At 42.2% G+C, this 27,485-nt stretch overlaps 1 protein-coding gene across 2 annotated transcripts in view; it reads left to right on the forward strand.

Annotated features, from left to right (window-relative positions):
• Positions 1 to 26,966, forward strand: part of CEP78 (centrosomal protein 78) — a 70,155-nt gene extending 43,189 nt beyond the window's left edge. For both annotated transcript variants that reach the window (XM_068236727.1, XM_068236735.1), the window contains exons 12-16: positions 8,410 to 8,556; positions 12,957 to 13,034; positions 17,661 to 17,827; positions 19,685 to 19,820; positions 26,278 to 26,966. In XM_068236727.1, the coding sequence (XP_068092828.1) occupies positions 8,410 to 8,556; positions 12,957 to 13,034; positions 17,661 to 17,827; positions 19,685 to 19,820; positions 26,278 to 26,772 (1,023 nt within the window). In that variant the 3' untranslated portion in view covers positions 26,773 to 26,966. The remainder of the gene's footprint in view (positions 1 to 8,409; positions 8,557 to 12,956; positions 13,035 to 17,660; positions 17,828 to 19,684; positions 19,821 to 26,277) is intronic.
• The last annotated feature ends 519 nt before the right edge of the window (positions 26,967 to 27,485 follow it).

Genomic DNA, 27,485 nt, shown 5'->3' on the forward strand with positions numbered 1-27,485 from the left:
TTGTTTGCAAAAACAGATCAGTTTGAAACGGATCCGATCTGCAACCCACAAGTTTGGACCTAGCCTTATTGTGAACTGGGCAATGGGACTTGCAGCGTTTCCCTGCATCTGTGCCGGACAGGTAAACAATCAGAATTGCATGCTGGTGCAATTCTGGACGGCATGCTACAGTGGTTCGTAGCACGCATCCCAATCTCTCTAGCCGTGCATGCCATGGCTATAGTGATTCAGCTGCAGCTTTTCAGCAGCATGGGTCTTGCGTCCAATTCAGAAACTGATGCATCACCCAGTTTAAATAGGCCCTAAACCTCTAACACAGCCACTAAAGGATTTATATGTAGCCAAAGCAAAGAAGTAAAGGCACTGCTCCCTTGTCCTACCCTCCCAATTTAATAGCTGCCTAGTTCTCAAGGTGTGGGGTATCCCCTCAGCCCCCTCCAAACAATAAGAATAAATGAAAAAAGAGAACAGCGCTGATGTCTAAGTTTCTAATTGTTTATATATTTATTTCTCCTTGTATAAAATCCTTTAAAAAGTAAAATCATAAAAAATCAAATCATAAGAATTCCTCAGGAATTCAGACAAATATCGATTATGCAAACTCCTTCATATGTCTCATAAAATTTAGACAATAAGCCCCTCACACATCCACATACGTGCTTTCATACATACAATGGAGCCACCTGAGTCTCTCTTAGAACTTATTCCATGTAAAGGTCCCCAGAAAGGATAATTCTCTCCCCTTTTGGTGTAAATGGGTATGTTAAACGAGTCTTTGTTATAAATGCTATTCACTCCCTTCCGTATTGTAGAAGATTTGCCCCCTTCTCTCCAGTGGGGGGCACGCTTACAGTCACTTACGCGTCTCGCAGCTTTGATACTATTCCATGCGGGCTCCGGCCGGTAGCCTCGCGGGTCAGGGTCTCCTCTCGCTACGTCTCGCCGCTTCCACCGGTAGAGCGTCCGCCTCTGATCTTCTCGCGGCTCCGCTCATTCTGGCTGTGCGGCTTCCGGATAGTTGGCTAGCTGGGAGTGATGTCCCTTCCCTTCCGGGTTTCTGCGTCCCACTCTGCGTTCCAATGCGGCTGCTGCTTTCAAAGCGTACATAGGCAGACCGTATATTGCGTACTTGGCGTACTCTGTTGCAAACTGTGGATACAACTTCTTAACTTAAGTTTTAAAGGGACTCCGAGCAGTGCAAAAACTATGGAAAGATGCACATCATTTTAAAGCTCTTTTTCTCCTCTTTCCAATGATATATAAACCGCCACCCTACGCCTTTTAGTTTTCGCTATTTTTGCGATTGAAATTGCCGCGGCTGCGATTTCGATCGAGCAAATAGAGAAAACTAAAAGGCGTAGGGCAACGATTTAGGTGTCGTCAGAAAGAGGAGAAAGAGAGCTTTAAAATGATATCCATCTTTCCATAGTTACTTGTATTACACAGGGCGACTTTTTGTCAAAGTCAGCAGCTGCATTCAGCAGAATGGAGCTGCTGACACTGGGGAAAGTGTCGTCCTGTGTAATACAATATAACTATGGCTTGATGGATATCATTTTAAAGCTCTCTTTCTCCTCTTTCTGGCGACACCTAAATCGTTGCCCTACGCCTTTTAGTTTTCTCTATTTTCGCGATCGAAATCACGGCCGCGGCAATTTCAATCGCGAAAATAGCGAAAACTAAAAGACGTAGGGTGGCGGTTTATATATCATTGGAAAGAGGAGAAAGAGAGCTTTAAAATGATATACATCTTTCTATAGTTTCTGCACTGCTCGGAGTCCCTTTAAGTGTAGTTCCACTTTAGGGGGTGCAAATGACACTTTTACTACTTCACATGAGACGTATCGGTTTATATACCGGTAGCTAAAGTTTTAGCTTATTCACTCAACACATTATTATATGTGTTGAGTACTCCAGTACTTGTAGTTTATCAAGTGTCATTCCCATGCTGATTCGCAACCATAAAGTTATACTACACTGTGTTGAGCAAAATTAAAAATGGCATTTGTTAAAACATCCTAGTTAATAGAAACCTTAATGTCCAAAGAATAAGCTCTGATGAGGCCTGCAAACGCGAAATAATCTGCCTACATCTGTAACTTTTAAATAAAGAGAAAGTCCTTCTGTTTTTGCTGCTAGTGTTTGGGATAGCATTAGGACGCTTTCTAGGATAAATGTTTCTGGGGGAGCTCCCCTTTAGTGTTGCCCGCTCCTCTGTAAAGCTGGAAGCGGGGTGACTGCAATAATTTCCTGTCCACACTGTCTTCCTCCTCCATAGTCTGCACCTCCTGTGCTCACTGCTTCCCTTTATACCATGACCATGATGTCGAGAACAGGGAGCAGAGCAGTCAGAAAGGCCCAGCCATTTTGAGTTCTGCAAGAGGGAGATGGACCGTTGACATACCCCAGTTTTGTGATGGACAGGATCATTCAGGTCACCTGATTCTAAAACCAGACCCTGGCAGTATCTTCCATCGGATGCTGTACTCCATACACATACCCATCTTCTTTCATATTACTGCATGAGGAGTCTTACACAATTATCTGGGAGGTATGACTTTGGGTTAATGTCTAAGCAGAGTCTTCTATTGGAAATTCAAGGGATGCATTTTATTAATAAAGACTCTATTTCTTGCTATTAAAATTGATGGTGTATATTATGATTTGAAAGCAGTCTGTACCTGTAGACTGGACATTTTGGTTAAGGTGAGCTTAAAGAAGAACTCCAGTGAAAATCATGTAATTAAAAAGGTGCTTCATTGTTACAATAATTATGTATAAATGATTTAGTCAGTGTTTGCCCATTGTAAAATCTTTTAAATCCCTGATTTACATTCTGACATTTATCACATGGTGACATTTTTACTGCTGGCAGGTGATGTAGTTGCTGCATGTTTTTTTTGGCAGTTGAAAACAGCTGTAAAAAGCTATTTCCCACAATGCAACAAAGTTCACAGACAGGAAACTGCCAGGAGTACCTCGGTCCTCAGAGTTTCTTGTGGGAGGGGTTTCACCACAATATCAGCCATAGAGAGCCCCCTGATGATCTGTTTGTGAAAAGGAATAGATTTTTCATGTAAAGGGGGGTATCAGCTACTGATTGGGATGAAGTTCAATTCTTGGTCACGGTTTCTCTTTAAGATGTGGTTACATTAAGCTTGACTAACAGAAGTGCACAAATAAGAAACTGAGCATGTTCTGAACAAGGACTGAGTAATGGCGATCTTTTTTATTTAAATGTGAACACATTATTGGATGGAAATACGTGAAAATTTTTCAATTCCACCATACATCAGCCCCATGGAATATGTTGGCCTTTATAAATTAATAATAAAATTAATACATGCAATTGTTTTGCAAATTGTATGACGTTTGGAGATTGGACCAATCACATTTGACAAGGAATTCATTTGATTGGCTTACTTTTCAGCCTGCATAAAATTTGCTGAAAGCCAGAACTGCTTTCAGCTCATCTCTAATGGTACTCATACACTATTTCGACCAAAACGATCGAATCGAATGAAAGTTGAAAATAATCCCTTTTTTAAAAAAATTAAGAAAACAAACGCTTATTCCATTTTTTTTTCTATAAAAATCCGATCAGACGTTGTAAAACTTGTTATATTCGATCTAATGGAATAATGAAACTAAATTATCTAATCGAAAAAAAGTGAAAAATTGTACCATGTATGGGCACCTTTAATGTGATCACATTTTGAGTTGTTGAGTGCTATCCGTTTTTAATTTATCATATAAAATCAAATTAAAATCTATTTTGGCCAGCACTAGTAGTGTTCTTAAACCTGTTTATCTGCTTCTTTATCTCTTGGCTTGCTATTAGTCTTCTTACTTGGAAGAGAAATGTCCTTTCTAAACCTATGTTGCAAGATGTCACTTTTTGTTGTAATAAAAATGATTCTCGCACTATTCGCAATATATGTCTTATATAGAAATCCCCTGCCAGCAAAACATTACCTCTGCCTCGCCGTACTTCATCAGTCATCCACTTACACTATAGACAATGGCCTCAATTCACTAAGCTTTTTTAAACACTTTATCAAACGTTTGATAATTTACCTCATGGGTAAAATTTAATTTTGAATTCACTAAGGTGTTATAGATTTATTGAACGTGTTATCGATAAAACATTTGATAAATATACAACACCTTAGTGAATTCAAAATTAGATTTTACCCATGAGGCAAATTATCAAACGTTCGATAAAGTGTTTGATAAAGCTTAGTGAATTGAGGCCAATGTATCCATTTACTATACTATTAAAAGGCTGTCTCACATTTACTTTTCCAAGCTATCAAAATGTTCATTGTGAGTCTGAAGAAGTATTCTTGTATATTACCCATAAAGCACCATATGGAGCTCTGCTTCCATGCATTGTAATGTGCCAAGAGTGGAGGTACTCCATTACAGATGACTATTGAAACTATAATAATTTGAAACTATACATTTCAGAAGCCTTAATTACATTGTTTTTAATATTCACCATGTTAGGATAATACAGTACCAGAAACTGCTCTGGCATGCGCTACATTGTGGGGCCTTCCCTTAGTAACAGTATGAGTTGCTTGGCTGTTTCCGATACACACCTGTATTAGTTTGTTGCCAGAACTGTTGCTCTAGGGATGGAGTCATGATAGTAGTTATTTGCATGTGTACAACCTATAGTATGTTTAAAGCAGGGCTGTGGAGTCGGTCCAAAAATCCACTGACTCCGACTCCTCAGTTTAGGATTCCTCCGACTCCGACTCCACGACTCCGACTCCTCTAATTTGCATATTACAATTTTGTTGATTAAAAGTATGTAACATGAAATTCGTCTCTTAACTGCCAACGCTTAGGAATTTTACAAGACAACTGAAGTGAGAAGGATATGTAGACTACTATATTTGTTCCCTTTAGACTAAAACTAGTCCTTGGTAAGAGTACTTGTAAAAGGTACAGGCCGGAACAAAGAACATCTATCAGGCCCTAGGCAATGTAAGTGTGGGTACATGTAAGAATGATGTGCAGGTACTCTGCAGGGGAATGAGGAGATTGTAAACAGACAACACCTCTGTGTTCAATGTGCACAGCATTCTCAGTGGATTCCCTGCAGCTCTGTGGGGAATGCATATGTAGAGTATAGTACTACTGTGTAACAAAGTAAACCTGAGACAGATGAAATTAAAGTTTTATACATACCTGGGGCTTCCTCCAGCCACCTTCAGGATAATCAGTCCCTCGTTGTCCTCCTCCACCACCTGGATCTTCTGCTATGAGTCCAGGTACTTGAGCCAGTCTGGCGTAGTGCGCATGCACACACTCCGCCGCCAGGAGCATACTACACCTGTGCAGCACTATTGCGCAGGTGCAGAATGTTCCTGGCTGTGGGAGCAGCATGCGGCCGGACAGAGCTGACTGGCTGAATTACCAGGACTCATAGCAGAAGATCTGGGTGGTCGAGGACAGCGAGGGACTGATTAGCCTGAAGGGGGCTGGAGGAAGCCCCAGGTATGTATAAAACTTTACTTTTCATCCGTCTCAGTTACCCTTTAATTTGTAGTCACCAAACCAAATTTTAATAACATATCGAATTATTTGATTTCATCAGCAAAGGTAGTGCATACATTTGCATAAATCAGCATCAATGCGGAATTATTTCCATCTCGTTGACCATCTCTATTAGTGACACAGCTACACATCAGGCTTTATACTTACAGCATAGATGTTATTTAGTATATATAAGAGATTCCTGTGTACACATCATATATACAGTCACAATCAGATATGTATATCTGACCTTAAAAATACGGGGACTGCTTTATTGAAGCAGCACAAGTAACTAATTTTGATTGGTTTATTTCATTTTTGTGGACAAAGCACAGCTATTACTGTATATATACACATTATTTTTAATGACTATTATCTGAGAAATAGAACATTTTATCATATTTTCTATTTTAATTACAGTTACAAATTCATTAGGAGTCGGAGTCGGTGCATTTTTTCCCGACTCCGACTCCAGGCACCCAAAATTGCCCGACTCCACGACTCCGACTCCACAGCCCTGGTTTAAAGTAACCTAAAATGGTCCTGATCTATAATGCTATATACTTGCATTATTTATGTTGCATCCTTTAAGATACAAACCAGCTGCAGTCTGTGCTGATCTTTGCATGAGTAATCTGTGTGAAGCTTCCCCACTTCATCTACAGGGTTAAACTGACTCTGTACACTGAAAGGTATGGTACTGCTGATAACATCTGTAAGCACTGGGTGGACTGCAATGCCAACAGAAGCAGTAGCTAACACTACTAGAAGAAAAATCTGTAATACAAAGGTATTACATTATTGATCAGGCCCTCATTTTCTGTGTGTTTTTTTTGTTGTTGTTTTTTAGCACACTTAATTGTAAGTACACTCCCACTTTAGGTTCCTTTAGAAGGGCAACCATTCAAGTTTTATCATCCTAATGGGGTTGTATTGAAAGCAATACCTTGTATGAATATATTATTTGCACAAAAAAGTAGATTTGTGTTTTTTATTTTGTATACAGTGGCTTGCAAAAGTATTCGGCCCCCTTGTACTTTTCCACATTTTGTCACATTACTGCCACAAACATGAATCAATTTTATTGGAATTCCACGTGAAAGACCAATACAAAGTGGTGTACACGTGAGAAGTGGAACGAAAATCATACATGATTCCAAACATTTTTTACAAATCAATAACTGCAAAGTGGGGTGTGCGTAATTATTCGGCCTCCTTTAGCCTGAGTACAGTCAGTTGCCCATAGACATTGCCTGATGAGTGCTAATGACTAAATAAAGTGCACCTCTGTGTAATCTAATGTCAGTACAAATACAGCTTCTCTGTGACAGCCTCAGAGGTTGTCTAAGAGAATATTGGGAGCAACAACACCATGAAGTCCAAAGAACACACCAGACAGGTCAGGGATAAAGCTATTGAGAAATTTAAAGCAGGCTTAGGCTACAAAAAGATTTCCAAAGCCTTGAACATCCCACGGAGCACTGTTCAAGCGATCATTCAGAAATGGAAGGAGTATGGCACAACTGTAAACCTACCAAGACAAGGCCGTCCACCTAAACTCACAGGCCAAACAAGGAGAGCGCTAATCAGAAATGCAGTCAAGAGGCCCATGAGATCTACAGCTCAGGTGGGGGAATCTGTCCATAGGACAACTATTAGTCGTGCACTGCACAAAGTTGCCTCTTATGGAAGAGTGACAAGAAGAAAGCCATTGTTAACAGAAAAGCATAAGAAGTCCCGTTTGCAGTTTGCCACAAGCCATGTGGGGGACAAAGCAAACATGCGGAAGAAGGTGCTCTGGTCGGATGAGACTAAAATGGAACTTTTTGGCCAAAATGCAAAACGCTTTGTGTGGCAGAAAACTAACACTGCACATCACTCAGAACACACCATCCCGACTGTCAAATATGGTAGGGGCAGCATCATGCTCTGGGGTTGCTTCTCTTCAGCAGGAACAGGGAAGCTGGTCAAAGTCGATAGGAAAACAGATGGAGCCAAATACAGGGCAATCTTGGAAGAAAACCTCTTGGAGTCTGCAAAAGACTTGAGACTGGGGCGGAGGTTCACCTTCCAGCAGGGCAACAACCCTAAACATAAAGCCAGGGCAACAATGGAATGGTTTAAAACAAAACATATCCATGTGTTAGAATGTCCCAGTCAAAGTCCAGATCTAAATCCAATCGAGAATCTGTGGCAAGATCTGAAAACTGCTGTTCACAAACGCTGTCCATCTAATCTGACTGAGCTGGAGCTCTTTTGCAAAGAAGAATGGGCAAGGATTTCAGTCTCTAGATGTGCAAAGCTGGTAAAGACATACCCTAAAAGACTGGCAGCTGTAATTGCAGCAAAAGGTGGTTCTACAAAGTATTGACTCAGGGGGCTGAATAATTACGTACACCCCACTTTGCAGTTATTGATTTGTAAAAAATGCTTGGAATAATGTATGATTTTCGTTCCACTTCTCACGTGTACACCACTTTGTATTGGTCTTTCACATGGAATTCCAATAAATTTGATTCATGTTTGTGGCAGTAATGTGACAAATTGTGGAAAACTTCAAGGGGGCAGAATACTTTTGAAAGCCACTGTATATTGATGTACATGAGCTTGATATTACACATGGGTGATCCGATAAGATGCCTATTGGTGTGGTTGGATTTTTACTGCTAATTGCCATTTCCATCGCTCTAATAAATAAGAGATGCCAAAAAGGCTGAAAAGGCCTTGACACTAGGGCATGCAGTTCCCTTGTATATTAACTTGACACTAATATTTTGAACTGCTTGGCCCATATTGTTTTTAGTCATTTATTTATTTTTTGATGGTGTACATTTATGGAACATTTTTGCATTTTCTCATTAGACAGGTTCTCTGGTGAAAGTGACTGTGGATAGTGAGACCTCATCAGACAGTGAAGAGTCTGAGGGTTCTGCTGACCACATTAATGCTAGACCAGTGGTGTCTGACTCTCTAGAAAAAAGAATGTCTAGAAACTACAGACGCTTGCAGGTAAGTCTTTTCCTAACATGGCGTACTGAACATTCTTACCACTTCTGCCTGCACAACAGTATATGCACATCTTCTGTGGTGCCAGTGTAGGCGCAAGGACCTAGATATTCCTATACCATGATTACTGAGAACGATTGCCCCATTTTTACCAATAAAAATATCTTATATCTACAGTTCAAGGTGAAAAAGAGTGCAATATAGCAAAAATCCACCTTTATTTCAGTATCAAATATCATCACCATAAATTGTAACAGAAACATAATTGTATTTTTTTTCCTATTAAATTTGATGGAAAATGAAATTCTTAGGAAAATATTGACCAATAAAAGTCTCCTTTTTTTTCTAGAAAAGAAACAAAAGTAGTTATTGCTGATTAAATAGGGAAATAGCTAAGAAGTTAAAACTGCTCTGGTCCATAAAGGGAAAACAAGGTTTAGATGTTAAGTGGTAAAAAAAGGTGCAATATACAGTATACACTACTAGAGTAGCACAGCAACATGCCATAATTCACAGCCTCAACCGGTCTCTCCCTTCCGATCAGGTTTGCCTTCTGGGGAGTTAAAACAGAGCCCTATGTGATCTCCAAAGTTTTCCTAACCATTGGAAAACATATAATGCTCTCTTATTAAGGTTATTGCATTCCCATCACACACCAAGACTTACCTTGAGAATTCTACACAACAGTTTGTATCAATGCAAGAAGTATTTAACTTATGTACAGGGTCAGTCCATTATTTTACACAGAAGATCACAGCAGTCTGTACTAGCCCTACATTGTTTTCCTTTGATTCAGCTCGCTACAAGGGCTGTGTGACAAGCAACGAGCCTCCACCATTAAGACAAAAGCCAGGGACTTTATTTTCTATACATTTTCAATATAATCCCTATACAGCAGAATGCAACTTTCAGATCTTTCTTTTAAGGCCCTTCTGCCCTTTGTATAGAATATCTCTCAACATGTTGATCCTCAAAGTCCTCAAAAGCCATGATGACATCATTATTACAGTCAAAGTACTTCCCTTGTAGGTATTTATTTGTGTAACTTGTGTACTGGTGCATTGTCCTGGTAAAACAAAATGCCTTTTGGCAACTTTCCCCATCTTTTCACCCTCAATTGCTTTAACTTTCTTGTCAATGTGGAATAGAAGTCCTTGTGATTGTTTGACCTTTTTCAAGAAAGGCAATTCTCCTAGTTATCAATAAATTGGATCCCAGTGTCCCAACCTGTTGTTGGTACTGGTACCTTAATGCATATTTTTTGGGAAAGTATACGTATCCTACATTTTTGTAAATCCGTCACCCAACTATTAAGTGAGATCCTAGGGATACCGGTGGAATGTAAACCGCTTACTTTGCTCCTAGGCTACCCACTTCCAAACTTATCATGTAAAACAAATAAGCTTGTGGCCATTATCCTTAATGCTGCTAAAAGATCCATTGCAGCGCTGTGGCGTTTCCAATTTCCTCCAACAAGGGACATGTTACTTGAGAAAATTCTTGATGTGAAGGGGTTGGAGGAAATGACGGCTAGACTAAATAACAGGGTAGATTTGTTTGATGTTTGGCGGTTATGGGACATTTGGAAGATTGAACAAGATTATGGGCCAATTAAGTAACTAGTTCAGACTGAGTAAATATTCAGACCTTTACATATTCTCTGCATCCACCTTTTGTTGGTTGGACAATAATCGTACCTGATGTTACCTAGACCTTTTCCTGACGGGCTGATATTTGTTCTTACTGATCATTTTCTTTTTGTATGTATAAAATTATTTGTTCTTATGTTCTTTGTAATCTGACTTTTTTTTTTTGTCAATGTAATTTTCTAATTGTTTCGAAAAACTTTAATAAAAAGATAATCTATAAAAAAAAGAAAGTCAATCATCAGTGCATCTTAAATATTCCAGAAGACAGAGGCTATGACCTTCATTGAGGACTTGTGATCCTTGCCTTCTTTGGGGTGTTGAAACTGCTGCTTTTTTTCTGGATCAACTTGATGGATCCAAGTCTCATCCACTGTTATGAATTTTTCAAGAAATTACTTCTCATTTTTGTTGAAATGCTTGAGAACAATGCTTCTTGGGTTCAGTCTTCTGTCTTGAAAGGACAATATTCTGAATTCTGTCAATACTTTCCTGAGTTGTGACAATTTTGGGTGCCCCAGACCTTTCCTCACCACAAAGGCTGTTTTGACCAGGTTTGATCTTAACAACTCATCTTTTGATAGTGGAATGAGAATCATCCATTAACACTTCTTGCATCCAGGGCTGTGGAGTCGGTACAAAAATCATCCGACTCCTCAGTTTATGAAACCACCGACTCTGACTCAAACTCCGACTCCAGGTACTCAAAATGGCTACGACTCTGACTCCTTAGTCTAATACTTACCAGGGCTGTGGATTTTTTATAAAAATCATCAGACTCTGACTCCCGACTCAGACTTCTCAGTTTATGAAACCTCCGTCTCCAGGTACCCAACATTGCTCCGACTCCTTGACTCCGACTCCACAGCCCTGCTTGCATCTCATTATGAATTTCCTTAGTGTTTAGGTCCTTTTAAGTGAAGGAATTTGATGACCACTCTGTGCTCGATTTTCTTCATCAGAAAATAATCACCAACATACATTTTTAAATTTAGTTTTAAAAAATATATAATGGATATACCTATATGTTTTGATCAAATTTTAGCTAAGGCTTTATATTTTATTAATTTACAGAGTTTTTACAAATCTTTCATTTTATGTTCGACTCACTACTTGTCAAACAGCCCTTGTACTTAGTTTTGCACAGAGATTTCCTGCTGGTTGCATTACATTGGTCTCACATATCCCTTCTATTTTATTCTCTAAAATTGTGTTTGTTTCCTTGCTACAATTTTTTGCATTGCTGATTCTATTAGTAGTAGGTTAAGTGTTGCAGTAACAAGCTTGGGGCAAGTGCTGCAGTAACAAGCTTGAGGCAAACGCTGCAGTAACAAGCTCGGGCCAGTCTCTGCAGTAACCAGCTCGGGCCAGTCTCTGCAGTAACCAGCTTGGGCCAGGCGCTGCAGTAACAAGCTAAGTCAGGGGTTGCGCTAACAAGCTAAGGAAGCAAAGCAAGCAGTTATGTTAATAAGCTCAAGCCAATCATTTCAGTAACCAACTCAGGCCAGGCGTTGCATTACTGAGCTCGGGCCAGGAGTTGTAGTTACAAGTTTAGGCAAGGTGCAGCGGTGACCAACTTGGGCCAGGCATTGCCTTGATGGGCTTGGGCCAAGGGTTGCTGTGATCAGCTTGGGCCAGGTTTATCTGTGACCAGCTTTTTGCCAGGAGGCCACGTGTTGCGCTGACAAGCTAAATTAGCAGTGGAACTAACAAGCTATGCAAGCGGTTATGCTAATAAGCTCCAGCCAGTCATTTCAGTAACCAACTCAGGCCAGGCGTTGCATTACCAAGCTCGGGAAAGGAGTTGTAGGTACAAGGTCAGGCAAGGCGCAGCGGTAGCTAGCTTGGGTCAGGCATTGCGATGACAAACTTGGGCCACGTGTTGCAATGACAGGCTTGGGCCAGGCGTTGCCATGACAGGCTTGGGCCAGGCATTGCCATGACAGGCTTGGGCCAGGCATTGCCATGACAGGCTTGGGCCAGGCATTGCCATGACAGGCTTGGGCCAGGCATTGCCATGACAGGCTTGGGCCAGGCATTGCCATGACAGGCTTGGGCCAGGCATTGCCATGACAGGCTTGGGCCAGGCATTGCCATGACAGGCTTGGGCCAGGCATTGCCATGACAGGCTTGGGCCAGGCATTGCCATGACAGGCTTGGGCCAGGCATTGCCATGACAGGCTTGGGCCAGGCATTGCCATGACAGGCTTGGGCCAGGCATTGCCATGACAGGCTTGGGCCAGGCATTGCCATGACAGGCTTGGGCCAGGCATTGCCGTGACAGGCTTGGGCCAGGCATTGCCGTGACAGGCTTGGGCCAGGCATTGCCGTGACCAGCTTCGGCCAAGCGTTGCCATGATCAGCTTGGGCTAGGCTTTTCTTTGACCAGCGTTTTGCCAGGTGTTGCGGTGACTAGCTGGGGCCAGGCGTTGCTGTGACAAGATTGGGCCAGGCGTTGCTGTGACAAGCTTGGGCCAGGCGTTGCTGTGACAAGCTTGGGCCAAGCGTTGCAGTGACAGGCTTGGGTCAGGCGGTGCTGTGACAAGCTTGGGCCAATTGTACCAGTAACAACCTTAGGGCAGGTGTTGCAGAACCAAGCGTGGCCCAGGAGTAGCAGTAACAGGCTCAGGCTAGTTGTTGGAGTGTCAAACTCAGGTGAGGTAATTTAACACTGTGTTATGGTAGGTTATTTCTTTGGATACTTCAGTATTTATTTTATTAACACATTTACTTTTGTCTGTGAATTATTGCTGACAGGTTGCATTGGAGGAATGTCAGCTCAGATTGGAAGAAGAAAGGAAAACCAGATTAAGAGCAGATGACAGGATAATGGAGGTAATTTATTAGCAACAGTATTAAAAGCAATTTTCACATGAAAGTAACCTGTCCTTGTGAAATAATTATAGATGCCTTAATTTACAAAGTGGCTTATTTTATCCTCTGTACGTATATTATGTAGTAATAGCACCTCTTTCATTATCAAGAGGTGCTGTTAAAGTGACCATTGGCAACCTAGAGATGAAAGACCACTCTCATTCTCTCTGTATAAACTGTTGATTTCCAGTTCATTTACCAAGGTTTGATTGTTCAGAAGATTACTTGGAACTAGTTCATCTAGAAGTGGAACATTTCATATTTAGGTAGATTTATATAAAACCGACTTAAAAATGATGCCATAAGGTGTTTCTACTAATAAAGAAACTTCAGGAAGTTACAGTAAATAAATAAAAACCGAAAAATACCTGTGTGGTAAGTTACATGCTGTTCTCCCACAGCATTACAATTGTAAAAGGCATCCCCAGAATCCGGTTAGATGTACATGTTATAATAATGTTTGTTCTACTCCCTCTGAACCTGTCTATTAGCCTTTATTAACATTTTATCGAATAGCCACAGTTTAGATGAACTCTTAGTAAACATTAAACATACCATGCTTAGCTGATTTCCCCACTAGCTCCTCCGCATCTTCAAACAGGAACCTAAACGGTTAAACGTAAAGGCTGCAGGGGAAACCTTGTTTATTCCGATCTCTCTCCTCCGCTACCTGGAGGGTAAAGACGCTTGACCCTCCTGAGTAGGTGTTGCAGCCTATCAAAGGGAGTAGCAGCAGAGAGACACTATTCCTATTGGTTCTCTGCTCCTGTCAGTCATGGTATATCCACTCTGAAGGTATGCGGACGCTGGTTTATGCTACATCAAAGCTGCCGATAATTAGGGAACTTGTTACTGGGCTTTACTGCATCTTTTAATCTTTGTGAATTGATATTTTACTGCCATGTGTTGAGGTATTTACCGCACACGTTGATAATTTACCTCACTGCTTGGTAATTTCAGATTTCCATGCGGTAACAGACTTAGTGAATTGACATTTTCCTAAGTGCTCTGTAAAATCAGCGGTAATGCTTTGTGAATGCTGGCATTTGTCTTTAGCAGCAATTCTCTTAGGAACACTTGCATTCAGCTTCTGAATGTTATGTGGTAGGTCAATTCAAATAGGGATGATCAATAAGATGCAAATACTTCTGCGTTTATGCAGGATTATATAAGTTTTGAATGCAAATATATGCGGCCTGAAAGTGGACCAATCAATTTAAACCATGGTGGTACTTGATTGGTCCATTCCCAAGCTGTGTATATTTGCATACAAAATGTACATAATCCTGCATGAACTTGAAATATTTGCATCTTATTAATCATCCCTAATTTTTAAACAGCCTGGAGAATTTAAAGTAAACCAGAGCTGAAGATATAAGAAAAATCGATACTTACCCGCTGCTTGCGCAGAAGACCCAGACTGGACGGGACTGAGACAGTAACCGAGGCTGTTCGCGGCTGAGTGGCAGACTGTGGGAGGACGGCGAGGGACTCGTGTGTTTATGCTGCTGGAGGAAGCAGAGGGTAAGTATCAATTTTTCTTATATCTTATGCTCTGTTACACTTTAAAGAGACTCTGTAACTTGAAAAAGATCCCCTGGGGGGTACTCACCTCGGGTGGGGGAAGCCTCCGGATCCTAATGAGGCTTCCCACGCCGTCCTGCGTCCCACGGGGGTCTCGCTGCAGCCCTCTGAACAGCCGGCGACAGGCCCGACTGTAATTTCAATATTTACCTTTGCTGGCTCCAGCGGGGGCGCTGTGGCTGCATTCGGCTCGGAAATAGACGGAAATACCCGATCTCCGTCGGGTCCGCTCTACTGCGCAGGCGCCGGAGACTTGCGCCTGCGCAGTAGAGCAGACCCGACGGCGATCGGGTATTTCCGCCTACTTCGGAGCCGACAGCCATCAGAGCGCCTGCGCAGGAGCCAGGAAGGTAAATATTGCGTCACGGCTGTACGGAGGGCTACAGCGAGACCCCCGAGGGACGCAGGACGGCATGGGAAGCCTCATTAGGATCCTGAGGCTTCCCCCACCCAAGGTGAGTACCCCCCAGGGGATGTTTTACCGTTACAGTTCCTCTTTAAGGATAGAAAAAGCCCAAATATAGGGCAGGCAGAAAAGCAATGAAGTAGCAAATCGTGTATCTATAAAAATACACAACTCATCTGTCCGTTATTAAATTGGGAAGCGTATGTCACGAAGCATAAAAGTAAAAGCAGATACCTTGTTATACATAGGCATAAGGTTACATATGCATGTTAAAAAGGTGTGTGTAAAAAAGCTGATAATACTTTATATTGAAGAACCACTATCACGAAAAATGTTGCATACTAAAAAATGTTACATACCTATAAATGTTACATACGAAAAATGTTACATACCTATAAATGCAGTATAAATGAATTTTTTCTTATGTTGCTGTCACTTACAGTAATTATTAGAAAGCTGGCAGATTCAGAATTAGTCCACCTTCTCACGTGGGATTCTCAGCATCCACTGGATTGCTTGTCATTGAAGGAGGTGTCAAACAAATCATAGTCACTGGCCAGCCATATCCGACTCACCGAGTAATCTCCAGTCACTTTACTCCAGTTTCAACAAGTATGGACATGTCTCACTCCTTTCCTGGTTTTATACTCGCAGATGTGGAGTCGATCAGAGAAGTCCAAAGGCACCTGATTAAAAGCTACCAGGCTTCTTGGGTGGCCAAGCCGTGCCTCACCAGCATTGATACTAAACTCGAGTGTGAAACAGTAGCTTTGTCACCTATATAGGTTGACATCTATGATCTCTATGGTGTTGACATTTTATAACATGAATATGTTTGTGTCAAAGAACATATCTGCTTTTACTTTTTTGATTCATGTGATAATAGATCTTTTCTATGGATTTGGATTTTGCTTCTTTGCTTTGCTACTACCGTAGTCCTTTTTTTCTTCTCCTTTTTAGTGTCCTGACCTGTATTTGGGCTTTTTTACCACTGTATTTGATGTTGGGGTATACTACATTTATATGCAGCTACTAATTGATTGGCACCCTCAGAGCCCTTTGTGTAATAAACAAGAGTATTTGCTATAGTTATAGAACAGAATACATGGACATGACTAAATTGAATTGCAACTATTGCAAACATAAAGGGTTAGAGATAGTGTAATGCCTGCAAATGTGTAATCACATGATTCTGCTGAATAAAATTGCTTGTGAGACATGAAAGATTTGTTCTGAAAGTTTGAAAAAAAATAGTGGGGCACAGGAACACTTACTTGTACAACTCTTCCTGCTGCTATTAAGGCTTCCAACTATAATATGATGTCACTGAGCGCAGCCCCCTGGAAGATTAGCAACAAGCCATTGTCACTAATCATAGCTGACCCGCGCACCTCCTCTTCCTGCAGTGTGGCCATGCGAGCCTGCCCGTGCATGCACAGTAAAGCCCGGTTCACATTTTCGTTTTTCCTGGAACGTATACTGTACAAATGGAACGTATGTGAATGGATCCAATGTTAACCTATGGATCCATTCACATGCGTCCGTTGGTACGGATACATTCCGGCCCCCGGATCCAAAAAATGCTGCAGGCCCTAATTTTCCGGACCGTTCTGCCTAGCGGAACGGATCTGGACAAAAAATACTGCAGCATTGGGGCCAATGGGAATCAGAACGTTTCTTCACACTAGTAAAGAAACGGACTGTTCCATGGGGGATGGGCCGATGTGATCCTGAGCGACGGGAGGGTGAGGGGAGGGTGCAGCAGCCGGGCGGGTGGGCTAGGGAGGCTTAATACATACCTTATCTTCATAGGCAGCCGGTGGTAGAGGCTTCAGTCCTCTTCCGCGTCATTTGACTAGTCACATGACGCGCTGTGTAGTCAAAACGGAAGAAGAGGAAGCCTCTACCACCGGCTGCCTATGAAGATAAGGTATGTATTGACAAGTGAAAACTGATCCGATCAATCATTGATCAGATCCGTTTTCACTAATGTGAACAGAGCCACGGACTAGCCATCCGGATCCGGTGAAGCGGAGACCGAATCCGCTCACTGGATACGTTGGCTTAAAACGCAAATGTGAACCGGGTCTAAGCCGAAGTCGCGGGCTTTGTGCTACTGCGCAAGCAGGCTCACACGGCCATGCTCGTAACAGAGGGGGAGCGTGGGCCCGATCTGGAGGGGAACCGTGCTCAGCGATGGGGGACATCAGAATAGCAAGGGAAGCCTCAATAGGATCCTGAGGCTTCCCTCTCTTACGGTAAGTATCTCATTTTGATACCCAGATGATGCAGAATCAAGACATGATTATGACCAGCCAATCAGAGACTTGCTGCTTTTCCCTGAATTTTGGAGGATTTTTGTAGGAGAAACTGGTCATTGGTATAAAACAGTAGTAGTCTGAATTATAAAATACTGGCAACAGCTGTTTCTGTAAAGTGTCAGTGTGCTCTGAAACGCATCCCACTTGTGAAAGATGTGTTCCACATTTCAAGTCTACTTTGTACACAATATATTTACTAGATGTAAGGTGAAAATAAATTATAACTAATGCTTATGATTGTTGTTTTTCTTTTTTTTTTTTTTTTTTTTTTTTTAGCTGGAAATTGAGAATGCTCGTTTAAGACAAATAAATCATACTCTTTCTGAAGCACTGGAATCGCGGACCGTTACTTCTGTGCTTCTGGAAGATGAAGGTGTTCTTGACAGCATAGAAAAGTCTTTTAGTAAATTTCATGCCTTCCTGGATCTTTTAAAAGACGCTGGGTAATGTCTATAGAGAATTTTAGTGATATCTCAAATTACAAATCAACTATGTACAGTATGTACAGTATTTGTACTTGTATTGCTGGATGACATGATCGTACAGTGCCTTCTCATGTATCTATGTTACCCAAATATTTGTCTTGTACTATGTTTAGCGCTATGAAGATGTTGGGGCTATATAAATAAAAAATAATAATAATATAAGAAAGTCTAAAAAGGAATATCCCAGATAATGTAGTTAAAGGACTATTATTACAAACATTTGTAAAATTCAAAACTATATACCTATAAAATGTACATTGTAAATGTAAAATGCCAACCTGCCTCCTTCTGTGTTGCACACTATTCTGGCAGTTGGACTGAGCAATTGCCGTTCAGTAAGTGTTTTTATAAATAAGACAAATAAGACAAGACAAATACGGTAACATTTATATCGCGCTTTTCTCCTGGCGGACTCAAAGCACCAGAGCTGCAGCCACTAGGACGTGCTCTATAGGCAGTAGCAGTGTTAGGGAGACTTGCCTAAGGTCTCCTATTGAATAGGTGCTGGCTTACTGAACAGGCAGAGCCGAGATTCGAACCCTGGTCTCCCGTTTCAGAGGCAGAGCCCTTAACCATTACACCATCCAGCCACCATATAAATACATGATAAACTCCCATGAAGTGATGGACTAGACTAAAACCTGATAGATTTTTTTCTGCCTGCTGTAAGTGACAGCAACATAGGAAAAATTAATTTATGGTGCATTTTACTCGGGGGGGGGGGGGGGGGGGGGGATATACATTTTATATGTATGTATTTTAAATTTAACAATGTTTGCAATAGTTGCTCTTCAAATAATGAAGTAGTGTTAAAAATGTAAATCCTTATCATTTATAAGGCGCTGCGATTAGCTCAGCAGACAAGCAAGTTCCACAAGTATACAATAATCTAATGATGGAATACATGAAACTACAATAAAATCCTGTATAATTTTATCAAACAAACAATTATCAAAACCAATTAGGAGCTTTTCCACTAGTCGCGATGCGCTTAAAAAAGCTGATCACCGGCCTTTTGCCGATCGCTAATGCATCTTGATCTACATGAAAATTGAGTTGCATTATTCCATTAGCGCATTTCGATGTTTCCCAAATTTCAATCGTCAGGCTGCACGATTATTGGTGTGATCGTGTTTCACTCCCGATGGCTTACAGCGCATTCGCAGCAAGTGGAAAAAGAAGCTTTTGTGATCGCAAATGCAATTGTGCTTGCAAATCGAAAAGGGCCCTAAAACAGTGGTCTAATGTAAGGCCGTAAACCGAATGTGTGATTTTCACAGTACTCTATATTGAAATCAAGGGAAAAAATTAATTATAAATGAAGAAGTATAGATTACTTTGCCTGCCTTCTGCCAGGTAGCTCAGTTGTAACTGTGTGATCATAATCCTGTAGTACTTTATTGATTTTCACTGCACCTAATTATGGTATTTATTAACTACATCAACTTATTTCCAATTGGAAGGAGTGTTCTAACCCCCCACTTATTCAAGTGGAGTGGAGTGAGGTGCAATAAACCATGCATGAAATAGGCAATCACACCTTTATGGAAAGTGAAAAATAAAAACAAAAAAGAAGACAACGAAAGCAAAAAGCAAACAGCGGAAATTCGGTAGTTTCACGGAAAACGCCTTTAGACGTCATAGATGCAGAAATTCCGCAGTGCGTAAAGACGTCGGCGGCAGGCAGGGGTCACTTTTGCGGAAAACATCTTTACATGTCTGCAGCATAAAAAGACGGAAATTCAGAAAAGTCTAAAGACTTTGGTTTTTTTCAACTTTCCTCTAATTTCTGAAATGTGTTTTTTGTATTTACAGCTTGGGCCAGCTTGCCAGTATGGCAGGCATTGATCAGTCAGACTTTGCCTTGCCAGGGGATCCACAGTTGTCCTCTACCATTGGAATAGCCCAGCAGACAGACAAAGGCTTGCAAAACACATTCCTAGTTGGTCAGGTATAGTTTTCCAGAGATTACATATATTATTATTATTACTTCTATTAATGTCAATGACCTGATGATCATAGACTTGATCTTCTATTGCTTCATGTTTTACCTGATGTGTAAAGCCACTGTTCCACAATGGAGAGAGCTCTCCTGGACTTCTATTGTACAAACCTTTGATTGGAGGGAGTGGAGGCTAGTGGTCAGTGACCTCTATTTCACTCAACAACAAAATGTTTTCAGGCAGCTTTTTCTATTATCAGTCAAACAATGATTAAAGGCTGCACTCTAGTAATACTAACTTATAATCAAAGCTAAAGGTGATATCAAGGCAGATAAAAAAAAGCCAATGTTAAATACCGGTGGGTGTAAATCTGCTGCACTGCCCACACACTGATGTCAGTGTATCTTTAATATGCTCCAAAGGTCCGCATCATTATACTTTGCAATGGAGCAGTAATGTAAAGGATAGATAACGCTGTGATTGTTAGAGATGTTGCGAACCTCCGATTTTCGGTTCGCGAACCTTCGCGGAAGGTTCAGGTCGCGGAAAAGTTCGCGAACCGCAATAGACTTCAATGAGGAGGCGAACTTTGAAAAATAGAAAAAATTATGCTGGCCACAAAAGTGATGGAAAAGATGTTTCAAGGGGTCTAACACCTGGAGGGGGGCATGGCGGAGTGGGATACATGCCCAAAGTCCCGGGGAAAAATCTGGATTTGACGCAAAGCAGCGTTTTAAGGGCAGAAATCACTTTGAATGCTAAATTGCAGGCCTAACGTGCTTTCAAACATCTTGCATGTGTATACATCAATCAGGGAGCATAATTAGAGTTCTGCTTCACACTGACACACCAAACTCCCTGTGTAACGCACCGCAAACAGCTGTTTGCGTAGTGACGACCGTGCTGGACTGGTTCTCACTCAACACAACAGGTAGTTAGATGCAGTGAGCTGGGTTCACTGAACAGTAAAGGTACTTAAGATGCAGTGAGGTGGGTTCTCACTCAACACAACAGGTAGTTAGATGCAGTGAGGTGGCCAGGTTAGTTCATTCAACACAACAGGTAGTTAGATGCAGTGAGCTGGGTTCACTCAACACAAAGCTAGGTATATGCAGTGATGAGGTGGGTTAAAGAGACACTGAAGCCGAAAAAAAAATATGATATAGTGAATTGGTTGTGTACTATGAATAATTACTAGAAGATTAGCAGCAAAGAAAATATTCTCATACTTTTATTTTCAGGTATATAGTGTTTTTTCTAACATTGCATCATTCTATAATATGTGCAGATTACACAACACTCAGCATTCAAAATGAGTCTTTCAGAGCAGTCTGTGAAGTAATGACCTCTCCTCTAGAAGAGGAAAAGTAAATAGTCCAAGAACAGTTGAGATAATAAAAGTCAGATAACAGCCCTCTCCATGACTGACTTAGTTGGAGAGCTTAATGGCTTGTTTGCATAGAGATAACAACTGGAGTTTCTCAACTCCTCCTGTACTGGAAACCATTACACTGATGTATCTGTACTTAATGTTTTATTTCTTAGCTGTGCTACACATACAAATCATAATATCATCATTATTTTTTTTCGCTTCAGTGTCTCTTTAAGTAAACACAACAAGTACTGGGGTATATGCAGTACTGGGTAGTACAATGTGCAGCTCCCTGTCACACACACAGGTAGTCACTGAGGGCCCTTTTCCACCAGCGCGTTTGCGCTGGCTGAATCGCAAAAACGCAAACCGCTAGCGATTTTACAATCGCTACGGTTTGCTTTTTAACATGGGAATCGCGGTAGGTCATTTCCACTACCGCGATTCGTTTTTGCCGGGAACGCGAACGCGCGGCGGAGCGATAATTGCCGCGATTTTGCTATGCAGTGCATAGCATAGCAAAATCGCGGCCGCGAACATCGGGGAATCGCCGGTAATTGCGATTCAGCAATCGCTAGCGTTCAGCGTGAACGCTAGCGATTGCTAGTGGAAAAGGGCCCTGAATGTGCTGGGCTGCTGGCAGTGGCACACACACTATCAATTAGCAAGGCTGTGCATGCAACAGAAGTGTCAGTTTGACACACAGAAAAAAAAAAAAATATGTACAGGATGAGCTCTGAAAAGAGCTGTTGCTGTTGATGAGTGCTTTAAAAGCAATAATAATCAGTCAGGAGCAAGCAAAGCAGCCTAGAACCTAACTAATCTGTCCCTAGGAGAAAAAGTCTGCAGCAGCTGTCCCTTTCCTCTCTCTAGCAGGCACACGAGTGAGGCTAATGGCCGCCGGACCCTGCCTTATATAAGGGGGGGTGGGGCTCCAGGGCTTAGTGTAGCCTGAATGGCTACAATGTGCCTGCTGACTGTGATTCAGAGGGTCAAAGTTGACCCTCATAGTGCATGATGGGGCGAATCGAACTTCCGCAAAAGTTCGCCTGGTGCAGGCGAACGCGAACCCCTAAGTTTGCCTGGAACCGTTCGCCAGCGAACCGTTCGCTACATCTCTAGTGATTGTGTACTACTGCTTAACTTGGAAACACTACAGCCGGCACCATGGCAATGTTAACACCATTCCATACTATACCTTACTTAAAGAGAAACTTTAACCAAAGATTGACTTCTTCCCAATCAGTAGCTGATACCCCCTTGCCCATGATAAATCTTTATCTTTTCTCAAATAGATAATCAGGGGGAGGCTGTATGGCTCATATTGTGGTGAAACCCCTCCCACAGTGTGATGTCATGATCAAGGTCTTGACAGTTTGCTGTCTGTAATTCTCGTTGCGCTGTGGGAAAATAACATCGTCTTCCAACTGACAAGCAAGCTTTATCCCTCTATGCATAGAACTATCAGTAACAAACAATCCGTACAGATCACCTGGTAGAACTAAAAATGTTACCACCAAGGTTAAATGTCAGAATGTAAATCAGGGAGTGGAAAGATTTTACAATGGGCAAACACTGACCAAATAATCTATAAATGAATATTGTAAAAAATAAGCAACTTTATTCACTATGTTAATTATAAAGGACAGATACGAGAAGTTAAAAAAAAGTGATCTACTTATCCGGGGCTTCCTCCAGCCCCTGGCAGCCGATGTGTCCCTCACTGCAGCTCCGCTTCCAGCCGGGGTCCCCTCTGTTACAGATTCCAACCGGCATCAACTGTGCCTGTGCTGCTCGCGGTCACGCTCACGTGTCCTGGACTCTTCTGCGCAGAACACTGCAGACCTCCTCAGCGTGATCACGAACGGTGCTCTATTAAGTGCAGTAGATGCTGACCTGCCACTTCCATGTAGTGTGAGGGCCAACAGATTTAGTAATGTATGAACTGATTGTATAAGTAAGCTCTTGGGGACCCTTTCCACTAGCTGCAATCTACTACAAAAAGCGGATTGTGGATTTTTTGCCCATCGTAACAGCACCGCGTTTAACAAGTAAATTGTGGTGCTATTTTTCCACTAGCATGATTTGTTTTGTGCTGAATTGAAATTGCCGGTGTTTGCAATTTTCAGTGCGGTTGCTCCTGTACCCAACGGTTCATGGCACAATTGCAGGCGCAATAGCAGAAGTGGAAATGGAAGGTAATACAATCAAATTGGAAAGTGATTGCACATACAGTTACGTTACCTAGCAGGGCTGTGGAGTCGGAGTCGGGCAATTTTGGGTGCCTGGAGTCGGAGTCGGGAAAAAATGCACCGACTCCTAATGAATTTGTAACTGTAATTAAAATAGAAAATATGATAAAATGTTCTATTTCTAAGATAAGTCATTAAAAATAATGTATATATACAGTATATATACAGTAATAGCTGTGCTTAGTCCACAAAAATGAAATAAACCAATCAAAATTAGTTACTTGTGCTGCTTCAATAAAGCAGTCCCCGTATTTTTAAGGTCAGATATACATATCTGATTGTGACTGTATATAGGATGTGTACACAGGAATTTCTTATATATACACTAAATAACATCTATGCTGTAAGAATAAAGCCTGATGTGTAGCTGTGTCACTAATAGAGATGGTCAACGAGATGGAAATAATTCTGCATTGATTTTGATTTATGCAAATGTATGCACTCCCTTTGCTGATGAAATCAAATAATGTGATATGTTATTAAAATTTGGTTTGGCAACTACAAATTAAAGGGTAACTGAGATGGATGAAAAGTAAAGTTTTATACATACCTGGGGCTTCCTCCAGCCCCCTTCAGGCTAATCAGTCCCTTGCTGTCCTCCACCTCCTGGATCTTCTGCTATGAGTCCTGGTAATTCAGCCAGTCAGCGCTGTCCGGCCGCATGCCGCTCCCACAGCCAGGAACATTCTGCACCTGCGCAATAGTGCTGCACAGGTGTAGTATGCTCCTGGCGGCGGAGTGTGTGCATGCGCACTACGCCTGACTGGCTCAAGTACTTGGACTCATAGCAGAAGATGCAGGTGGTGGAGGAGGACAACGAGGGACTGATTATCCTGAAGGCGGCTGGAGGAATCTCCAGGTATGTATAAAACTTTAATTTCATCTCAGGTTTACTTTGTTACACAGTAGTACTATACTCTACATATGCACTCCCCACAGAGCTGCAGGGAATCCACTGAGAATGCTGTGCACATTGAACACAGAGGTGTTGTCTGTTTACAATCTCCTCATTCCCCTGCAGAGTACCTGCACATCACTCTTACATGTACCCACAGTCACATTGCCTAGGGCCTGATAGATGTTCTTTGTTCCGGTTTGTACCTTTTACAAGTACTCTTACCAAGGACTAGTTTTAGTCTAAAGGGAATAAATATAGTAGTCTACATATCCTTCTCACTTCAGTTGTCTTGTGAAATTCCTAAGCGTTGGCAGTTAAGAGACGAATTTCATGTTACATACTTTTTAATCAACAAAATTGTAATATGCAAATTAGAGGAGTCGGAGTCGGTGGAATCCTAAACTGAGGAGTCGGAGTCGGTGGATTTTTGGACCGACTCCACAGCCCTGTTACCTAGTGGAGTCCATTCATTATCAGTGATGGCCATTTTCAGAAGATTTTCAAGGGTTAAAAAGTAGTCTTATAGGCCAGAATATACAGTATATAGTTGTAATGTTCGCCACATTGTGTAAGATTTGTTAAAGAGACCCTGTAACAAAAAAAAATGTTCCCCTGGGACCTCTTACCTCGGGAGGGGGAAGCCTCTGGATCCTATCGTCCCACAGTGGTCTCGCTGGGCCTCTCCAAAGCCACAGCCAACAATTTGTCAGGTTGTGGCGCAATCGCAGTAGCGCCTGTAATATTTAATTTCCCTGGCTCCAGCGCGGGAGCAGTAGCGGCTCTCTGCTCGGGATAAGATGGAAATAGCCGATCCCAGTCGGGTCTGCTCCATTGCGCAGATACAGGCGACTTGCGCCTACGCAGTAGTAGGGCGGACCCAACTGGGTTGGCTATTTCCGCCTTATCCCGAGCTGAGAGCTGCTACTGCGCCTGCGCTGGAGCCAGGGAAGGTAAATATTTACATGCTCGCTGTTCGGAGGGGCACAGCGCGACCACCATGGGACAGAGGACAGGGGAAGCCTCGATAGGTTCCAGGAGTTTCCCCTCCCAAGGTAAGTACGCCCCAGGGGCACTTTTTTCTGTTACAAGTTTTCTTTAAAAGACACCTGAAGTGAGAGGGTTATGGAGGCTGCCATATTTATTTCCTTTTAAACAATGCACTGGCTTTCCTGCTGACCCTCTGCCTCTAACACTTTTAGACCCTGAACAAGCATGCAGATCAGGTGCTCTGACTGAAGTTTGACTGGATTTGCCGCATGCTTGTTTCAGGTGGGTGATTCAGACACTACCGATGCAATAAAGATCAGCAGAGCAGCCAGGCAACTGGTATGATTTAAAAAGAAATGATTATGGCATCCTTCATATCCCTCTCACTTCAGGTGTCCAATTAATTTTCAATGGTGGAAGGATGGATGCACCTTAGTGCCTTTCAAAAATGCCACTTGCTTGGCTGTTGTGTTGATTTTATCCCATGAATCCCTGACCCAGAATGATGGTACAGATCACATGATGCAATTCCAGGTGCGTAATTCAGAGTCCCCTTAATGCTGGGTACACACGATACATTTTTCCGCTCGATAGATGGATTCGATAGATAATTCCTGTCATCTCCAATATTCCTTCCGATCGATTCTGCGCTCGATTTCTCATAGAAGTGAATGGAAAAAAGATAAGAAAAACAAGCGGAAGATAAGAGAATCGAGCGCAGAATCGAGCGGAAAAAACGATCAGGTGGAAAATCAAGCGGAAAAATGTATGGTGTGTACCCAGCATAAGACTGGAAATGAGCATGACATTCAAACGAGATTAAAGATGGCAACCTCCCTATTGCTGTCACTACAAACTACCTGTAAACTTGCATGTTGTTACGTGGCCAGTTCAGATGTACATAGTCCTGAGCAGAGCTCCTCTTTTATATCAACCTCTTATCTATTTTTCTTCAGAGAAGAGATAAGGAAGGTGCCTCTATATGTCTGGCAGAGGAACCCCACATCATGGCTGCCGCTAGCCTTCTTCCTCCAGGTGGATCTGATGAAATTCATGCCAGCAGCTTGAAGAGCAAAGGGTTTGATCTTTCCATAAGGGATGCTGAGTCACATAAGAACAGCAGGCTTGCTTCTGAACAGCAAAACATAGATAGCTTAAATAGAGCTAACCTGCCAGAAAAGAAAGGCTCCGATAACGAGAGCTCCGCATCACATTCCAGCAAGAGTAGAAAAGGCAGCAAAAGTAAAAAGTCCAAAGAATCGTCTAGCGGAAAAGACAAAAAGCAGTCATCAAAAAGGAGCCACTCTGCAGGCTTGAACAAGGCTCATCCCCAGGAAGCCCTAGATCAGAACAGTCACAAAAGTTCTCTGTTTTCTGATGCCAGTGTTTTACAATCAGAAATAGCAGAAAACCTTCAGTCTACTGGCAATAATCACAGTGATATGGATTGAACAGTAAGCCTTGACGTTTCTTCACAAGGACCAATTTTTCATTTCAAAGGATTTGTTTAACTAAGAATGACTTAAACCTGTTGAAAAATGCTAATGCCATCCCTTCATCTGCATTACAATGATCACCCTCTGGTATTGAGAACAAAACGTTAGAAATACAATTTAGCCAGCTGACATAGTTGGCTTAAAGGGATACTGTAGGGGGGGGTTGGGGGAAAATGAGTTGAAGTTACCCGGGGCTTCTAATGGTCCCCCGCAGGCATCCTGTGCCCGTGCAGCCACTCACCGATGCTCCGGCCCCGCCTCCGGTTCACTTCTGGAATTTCAGACTTTAATGTCTGAAAACCACTGTGCCTGCGTTGCCGTGTCCTCACTCCCGCTGATGTCACCAGGAGCGTACTGTGCAGGCACAGACCATACTGGGGCTGCACAGTATGCTCCTGGTGCCATCAGCGGGAGCGAGGACAAGGCAACGCAGGCGCAGTGGTTTTAAGACTGTAAAGTCTGAAATTCCAGAAGTGAACCGGAGGCGGGGCCAGAGCATCGGTGAGTGGCTGCACGGGCACAGGATGCCTGCGGGGACCATTAGAAGCCCCGGGTAACTTCAACTCATTTTCCCCCGACCCCCCCCCCCCCCCCCCCTCCAGTATCCCTTTAAATAATATATAACTGAAGGGTATATTCAGTTCTGCTTTGGTCTTTGCCTACTAGCA

The sequence above is a fragment of the Hyperolius riggenbachi genome, chromosome 1, assembly GCF_040937935.1.
Source record: "Hyperolius riggenbachi isolate aHypRig1 chromosome 1, aHypRig1.pri, whole genome shotgun sequence".
Classification (NCBI taxonomy): domain Eukaryota; kingdom Metazoa; phylum Chordata; class Amphibia; order Anura; family Hyperoliidae; genus Hyperolius; species Hyperolius riggenbachi.